This window comes from Micropterus salmoides, unplaced genomic scaffold (genome assembly GCF_014851395.1).
Source record: "Micropterus salmoides isolate LMB-PRFRI ecotype aquatic unplaced genomic scaffold, ASM1485139v1 Ms_hic_scaffold_16, whole genome shotgun sequence".
NCBI classification, from domain to species: Eukaryota; Metazoa; Chordata; class Actinopteri; order Centrarchiformes; family Centrarchidae; genus Micropterus; species Micropterus salmoides.
In genome coordinates, this window is record NW_024040707.1 from 672,411 (window position 1) to 679,910 (window position 7,500).

At 51.6% G+C, this 7,500-nt stretch overlaps 1 protein-coding gene across 1 annotated transcript in view; it reads right to left on the minus strand.

Annotated features, from left to right (window-relative positions):
- elk1 (ETS transcription factor ELK1) overlaps positions 1 to 7,500 on the minus strand; it is a 27,813-nt gene that overhangs the window by 7,284 nt on the left and 13,029 nt on the right. Inside the window, 5 exon segments of the mRNA XM_038721756.1 lie at positions 132 to 250; positions 253 to 609; positions 700 to 840; positions 4,095 to 4,265; positions 4,365 to 4,550. Of these exon segments, the coding sequence (XP_038577684.1) occupies positions 132 to 250; positions 253 to 609; positions 700 to 840; positions 4,095 to 4,265; positions 4,365 to 4,550 (974 nt within the window).

The window sequence follows — 7,500 nt, forward strand, 5'->3', positions numbered from 1 at the left end:
TAGCTCTCTCTATCTCTTGCTCTCTCTCTCTCTCTCCAGAACAACTGAATGATTCAACACGTGTTTCCTGTCTGAGGGTTCAGATCTGACTCTGAGGAGGCCGAGAGCGACTTCACCGTTTTAATCTTTACTGCGTTTCAATGAGTTCGTCTCCTCCTCTCAACCTCCTCCGCCTGTTTCCCTCCAGAGACACCATCTTCAGCAGCTCCTCCTCTGACGGCAGGGTCTCCTCCTTGATGACGATGGGGGAAGGGGGACGACCGGTGAGGAACAGAGGGGAGGAGGAGCGACAGCGAGAGGAGCAGCCACCACGGCCGCCGCCGCCTGCTGCTGCTGCTGCTGCTGCTGCTGGGAGGGAGGGGGTTGATGATGACAAAGACAGGCTGGGGGTGAGGAGGGTGGGAGCAGAGAGGGTTGAGGCGGGAAGCTGGAGCTGGTGACTCCGCCGCAGTCGTCCTGCTGCGGCCCCACGGATATGTGGGGTGGCGGGACAGGACTCACCGAGCCCCCGACAGGACCCAGGGGAATGAGGGGGGTGAGCGAGGACGGATCCCCGACCCTGGTGAGGTAAATCTGAGGAGGGTCGTTTAGAGGAGGAGCGGGAGGATTCTGGGAAAGGAAGGGAGAGACGGGATCTTTCAACACGCCAAGCTGCGATACATTTACCCCGCCCTCCCCAAAGTGACCAGAGACCCTGACCTGCGACTGGCTGGTGGCTGGAATCTGGGGGCTGGGCGCCGGAGTGGGACAGGGGGACGCCTGAGTGACGATCACCTGGAGAGCAGAGTCCACGCCGCCGCCTGCTGACGGGGGGGATTTAGCCTCTGATAACACACAGACCTGAGGAGGAGAAACAAGAGGAGGAGAAATCAGGATCACTGTCAGGACAGACTGACTGTCTGTTCCAGAGCGCCGACTCAACTAAAATCTGTCAGCGTCTCTGCGTGGGACCGACTCACGTAAAGGAGGAGACGTCTTTTTCTAACAGTGCTGAGGGAAACTGAAGAAAACGAAAGGAGGCGACGCGTGATCTGTAGCACCGCCCACTTCTTCACAGTGAACGCAGGGCGAGTTAAGCTCTGGCTCAGGGCCTGGCGTGGGCCGCAGAATGAGGGAACATGTCCTGGGTTGTCTGTCTGACTTGCAGCAGTTTGTAAAGTGAACTGCCGCCGTCTCTCGTGACTCTTTGCACGCGACAACACCTCACGTCCTCACGTCCGCTCTCATTCGGCTCAATGAGCTTTACTGGAACGAATGTTTGGGTAAAAAAGCAGGAAGTCACATCTACATGTAAATAATAAACAAATCCATTTTAAAACACAAACTAAAAATATCTTGCACAGAAAACGATGTCTTGCTTTTAAAAAGCAGTAGTGTTTTCCTAGAACTATTATTTAAATATGTGACAATATTACAGGAAGTTCATCCAAACAACAACAACTTATTTTCTACTGCAGTCAGACTTTCTTCTGGTTGTTCTCAGTTCGTGATGTGATGGAGGTTCTGTGCAGTTCTGAGTCTCCCCCCGTCCTCTGAGTCTCCCCCCGTCCCTCACTGTCCCCCTTCTCCCCCCCCGTCCTCTGAGTCTCCCCCGTCCTCTTAATCTCCCCCCGTCCCTCACTGTCCCCCTGTCTCTCCCCTCCTCTGAGTCTCCCCCCGTCCTTTGAGTCTCCCCCGTCCCTCACTGTCCCCCTGTCTCTCCCCGTCCTCTGAATCTCCCCCCGTCCTTTGAGTCTCCCCCCGTCCCTCACTGTCCCCCTGTCTCTCCCCGTCCTCTGAGTCTCCCCCCGTCCTTTGAGTCTCCCCCGTCCCTCACTGTCCCCCTGTCTCTCCCCGTCCTCTGAATCTCCCCCCGTCCTTTGAGTCTCCCCCCGTCCCTCACTGTCCCCCTGTCTCTCCCCGTCCTCTGAATCTCCCCCCGTCCTCTGAATCTCCCCCCGTCCTCTGAATCTCCCCCCGTCCTTTGAGTCTCTCCCCGTCCTCTGAGTCTCCCCCCGTCCCTCACTGTCCCCCTGTCTCTCCCCGTCCTCTGAATCTCCCCCCGTCCTTTGAGTCTCTCCCCGTCCTCTGAGTCTCCCCCGTCCCTCACTGTCCCCCTGTCTCTCCCCCCCTGAATCTCCCCCCGTCCTCTGAATCTCCCCCCGTCCTCTGAGTCTCCCCCCGTCCCTCACTGTCCCCCTGTCTCCCCCCCCGTCCCTCACTGTCCCCCTGTCTCCCACCGTCCTCTGAATCTCCCCCCGTCCTCTGAGTCTCCCCCCTCCTCTGAGTCTCCCCCCGTCCCTCACTGTCCCCCTGTCTCCCCCCGTCCCTCACTGTCCCCGTCCCTCACTGTCCCCCTGTCTCCCCCCGTCCCTCACTGTCCCCCTGTCTCCCCCCGTCCCTCACTGTCCCCCTGTCTCCCCCCGTCCTCTGAATCTCCCCCCGTCCTCTGAATCTCCCCCCGTCCTCTGAGTCTCCCCCCGTCCCTCACTGTCCCCCTGTCTCCCCCCGTCCCTCACTGTCCCCCTGTCTCCCACCGTCCTCTGAATCTCCCCCCGTCCTCTGAGTCTCCCCCCGTCCTCTGATCTCCCCCCGTCCCTCACTGTCCCCCTGTCTCCCCCCGTCCCTCACTGTCCCCCCCCGTCCCTCACTGTCCCCCTGTCTCCCCCCGTCCCTCACTGTCCCCCTGTCTCCCCCCGTCCCTCACTGTCCCCCTGTCTCCCCCCGTCCTCTGAGTCTCCCCCCGTCCTCTGAGTCTCCCACCGTCCTCTGAGTCTCCCCCCGTCCTCTGAATCTCTCCCCGTCCTTTGAGTCTCCCCCCGTCCCTCACTGTCCCCCTGTCTCTCCCCGTCCTCTGAGTCTCCCCCGTCCCTCACTGTCCCCCTGTCTCTCCCCGTCCTCTGAATCTCCCCCCGTCCTCTGAATCTCCCCCCGTCCTCTGAATCTCCCCCCGTCCTCTGAGTCTCCCCCCGTCCCTCACTGTCCCCCTGTCTCTCCCCGTACTCTGAATCTCCCCCCGTCCTTTGAGTCTCTCCCCGTCCTCTGAGTCTCCCCCCGTCCTCTGAGTCTCCCCCCGTCCCTCACTGTCCCCCTGTCTCCCCCCGTCCCTCACTGTCCCCCTGTCTCCCACCGTCCTCTGAGTCTCTCCCCGTCCTCTGAATCTCTCCCCGTCCTTTGAGTCTCCCCCCGTCCTCTGAGTCTCCCCCCGTCCCTCACTGTCCCCCTGTCTCCCCCGTCCCTCACTGTCCCCCTGTCTCCCACCGTCCTCTGAGTCTCCCCCCGTCCTTTGAGTCTCCCCCCGTCCTCTGAGTCTCCCCCCGTCCCTCACTGTCCCCCTGTCTCCCCCCGTCCCTCACTGTCCCCCTGTCTCCCACCGTCCTCTGAGTCTCCCCCCGTCCTCTGAATCTCTCCCTGTCCCCCTGTCTCTCCCCGTCCTCTGAGTCTCCCCTCGTCTCTCCCCGTCCTCTGAGTCTCCCCCCTCCTCTGAATCTCCCCCCGTCCCTCACTGTCCCCCCCGTCCCTCACTGTCCCCCTGTCTCCCACCGTCCTCTGAGTCTCCCCCCGTCCTCTGAATCTCTCCCTGTCCCCTGTCTCTCCCCGTCCTCTGAGTCTCCCACCGTCCCTCACTGTCCCCCTGTCTCTCCCCGTCCCTCACTGTCCCCCTGTCTCTCCCCGTCCCTCACTGTCCCCCTGTCTCTGCCCGTCCTCTGAGTCTCTGCCTCCCCTCGCCGCCCTCGCCGCCTCAGAGCTCCGCACAGCGCTCATCTCTACTGTATCTATTAAATCTGAACGTGTCGCGTGTTTAAACCGCACCAAACGCGGCGCGGCGCCCCTCTGGGTCTGCAGCAACACGCCCGCCATGTCTGAAGTCGACCGGATGAACGGTTCCTGTCACACAGAGACTCCTTCCTTTATCAGAGGTAACTCGTATTCTGCCCTTGAGTTAATTGTATTGTACTGTATTTCATTTTGTACTTGAAGTGTACTGCGGAGTATTTTAATTATTCAATTAGTTGAAAAATTGTCCCTTTTATTTGACTTCCTGTGTCTGAGGGGGACTTTCCTGTTCAAATAAAGGTTAAATTAAAAAACTGATTTCTGACGCCCCCCCTCACCTCTCTGGCAGTGCGATCCACCTTGGGGGCGGGGTCTTGTAGCAGCAGCTCTGTTTTGATTGGCCGTGGGTTGGGAGAGGCCTGCAGAGACTGGATGGTGAAGGTGGAGTAGAGGCCGGACTTCATGTAGTCGTTCCGGGAGCTTTTCTGGGAGCCGCAGGGCGACGAGCGCTGGGGATCGATCGATCAACCAATCAGTCAGTCTACTGAAATCATATTAATGTCCTGCACAAATCTATCAACACCAAATTACAGAAGGTCAAAGAGTACCTGGGGTAAGCCCTTCGACGGACAGGTTGAGGCCACGCCCCCCTGGCCTTTTGATTGGCCGTTTGGGTCGGCGTTGTCCCTCCTCTGGCCCTCCTCGCCGTTGCGTGGCCCCTCAGGCAGCGAGGGGTCGGGCTGACCGACGAACTTATAGACAAACTTCTGACCGCTCACCTTCTTTATGATGTTCTGACAGAAGACAAACACACCAGCAGTATTAGCAGTAGTACTAGCAGTAGTACTACCAGCAGTACTACCAGCAGTACTAACTAGCAGTAGTACTACCAGCAGTACTACCAGCAGTACTAACTAGCAGTAGTACTACCAGCAGTACTAACTAGCAGTAGTACTACCAGCAGTACTAACTAGCAGTAGTACTAACTAGTAGTACTACTAGCAGTAGTACTATCAGTAGTACTATCAGCAGTAGTACTATCAGTAGTACTATCTAGCAGTACTACTAGCAGCAGTACTAACTAGCAGTACTACTAGCAGCAGTACTAACTAGCAGTACTACTAGCAGCAGTACTATCAGCAGTACTAACTAGCAGCAGTACTATCAGCAGTACTAACTAGCAGCAGTACTATCAGCAGTACTAACTAGCAGCAGTACTATCAGCAGTACTAACTAGCAGCAGAACTATCAGCAGTACTACTAGCAGTAGTACTATCAGCAGTACTACTAGCAGTAGTACTATCAGTAGTACTATCAGCAGTACTAACTAGCAGTAGTACTATCAGCAGTACTAACTAGCAGTAGTACTATCAGTAGTACTACCAGCAGTACTAACTAGCAGTAGTACTACCAGCAGTACTATCAGCAGTACTAACTAGCAGTACTATCAGTAGTACTAACTAGCAGTACTATCAGTAGTACTAACTAGCAGTAGTACTACCAGCAGTACTAACTAGCAGTACTATCAGTAGTACTAACTAGCAGTACTATCAGTAGTACTAACTAGCAGTACTATCAGTAGTACTAACTAGCAGTAGTACTATCAGCAGTAGTACTACCAGCAGTACTAACTAGCAGTAGTACTACCAGCAGTACTAACTAGCAGTAGTACTACCAGCAGTACTAACTAGCAGTAGTACTACCAGCAGTACTATCAGCAGTACTAACTAGCAGTAGTACTATCAGTAGTACTAACTAGCAGTAGTACTATCAGTAGTACTACTATCAGTAGTACTACTATCAGTAGTACTATCAGCAGCAGTACTATCAGTAGTACTAACTAGCAGTAGTACTATCAGTAGTACTAACTAGCAGTAGTACTATCAGCAGTAGTACTACCAGCAGTACTAACTAGCAGTAGTACTACCAGCAGTACTATCAGCAGTACTAACTAGCAGTAGTACTATCAGTAGTACTACTATCAGTAGTACTAGCAGTAGTACTAGCAGTAGTACTAGCAGTAGTACTAGCAGTAGTACTAACTAGCAGTAGTACTAACTAGTAGTAGTACTAGCACTAGCAGTAGTACTATCAGCAGTACTAACTAGTAGTAGTACTAGCACTAGCAGTAGTACTATCAGCAGTAGTACTATCAGTAGTACTAGCACTAGCAGTAGTACTATCAGCAGTAGTACTATCAGTAGTACTAACTAGTAGTACTACTAGCAGTGGTACTATCAGTAGTACTATCAGCAGTAGTACTATCAGTAGTACTATCAGCAGTAGTACTATCAGCAGTACTAACTAGCAGTAGTACTATTAGTAGTACTATCAGCAGTACTATCAGCAGTACTATCAGCAGTACTATCAGTAGTACTATCAGCAGTACTATCAGCAGTAGTACTATCAGTAGTACTAACTAGTAGTAGTACTAGCACTAGCAGTAGTACTATCAGCAGTAGTACTATCAGCAGTACTAACTAGCAGTAGTACTATCAGCAGTACTAACTAGCAGTAGTACTATCAGTAGTACTATCAGCAGTACTAACTATCAGTAGTACTATCAGCAGTACTAACTATCAGCAGTACTATCAGTCGTACTAACTAGCAGTAGTACTATCAGTAGTACTAGCAGTAGTACTATCAGCAGTAGTACTATCAGTAGTACTAACTAGTAGTAGTACTAGCACTAGCAGTAGTACTATCAGCAGTAGTACTATCAGTAGTACTAACTAGTAGTAGTACTATCAGCAGTACTAACTAGCAGTAGTACTATCAGCAGTACTAACTAGTAGTAGTACTATCAGCAGTACTAACTAGCAGTAGTACTATCAGCAGTACTAACTAGCAGTAGTACTATCAGCAGTACTAACTAGCAGTAGTATTATCAGTAGTACTATCAGTAGTACCTTGTCGTAGTTCATGCTGTGCTTGTTCTTGTGTAGTAACTGTAGTATTCTCAGTAGTACTATCAGTAGTAGTACTACCAGCAGTACTAACTAGCAGCAGTACTAACTAGCAGTAGTACTATCAGCAGTACTAACTAGCAGTAGTACTATCAGCAGTACTAACTAGCAGTAGTACTATCAGTAGTACTAGCAGTAGTACTACTATCAGTAGTACTAGCAGTAGTACTATCAGTAGTACTAGCAGTAGTACTACTATCAGTAGTACTAGCAGTAGTACTATCAGTAGTACTAACTAGCAGTAGTACTATCAGCAGTAGTACTATCAGCAGTAGTACTATCAGTAGTACTAACTAGTAGTAGTACTAGCACTAGCAGTAGTACTATCAGCAGTAGTACTATCAGTAGTACTAACTAGTAGTACTACTAGCAGTAGTACTATCAGTAGTACTATCAGCAGTAGTACTATCAGTAGTACTAACTAGTAGTAGTACTATCAGCAGTACTAACTAGCAGTAGTACTATCAGCAGTACTAACTAGCAGTAGTACTATCAGTAGTACTATCAGCAGTACTATCAGTAGTACTATCAGCAGTACTAACTATCAGTAGTACTATCAGTCGTACTAACTAGCAGTAGTACTATCAGTAGTACTAGCAGTAGTACTATCAGCAGTAGTACTATCAGTAGTACTAACTAGTAGTAGTACTAGCACTAGCAGTAGTACTATCAGCAGTAGTACTATCAGTAGTACTAACTAGTAGTAGTACTAGCACTAGTACTATCAGCAGTAGTACTATCAGTAGTACTAACTAGTAGTACTACTAGCAGTAGTACT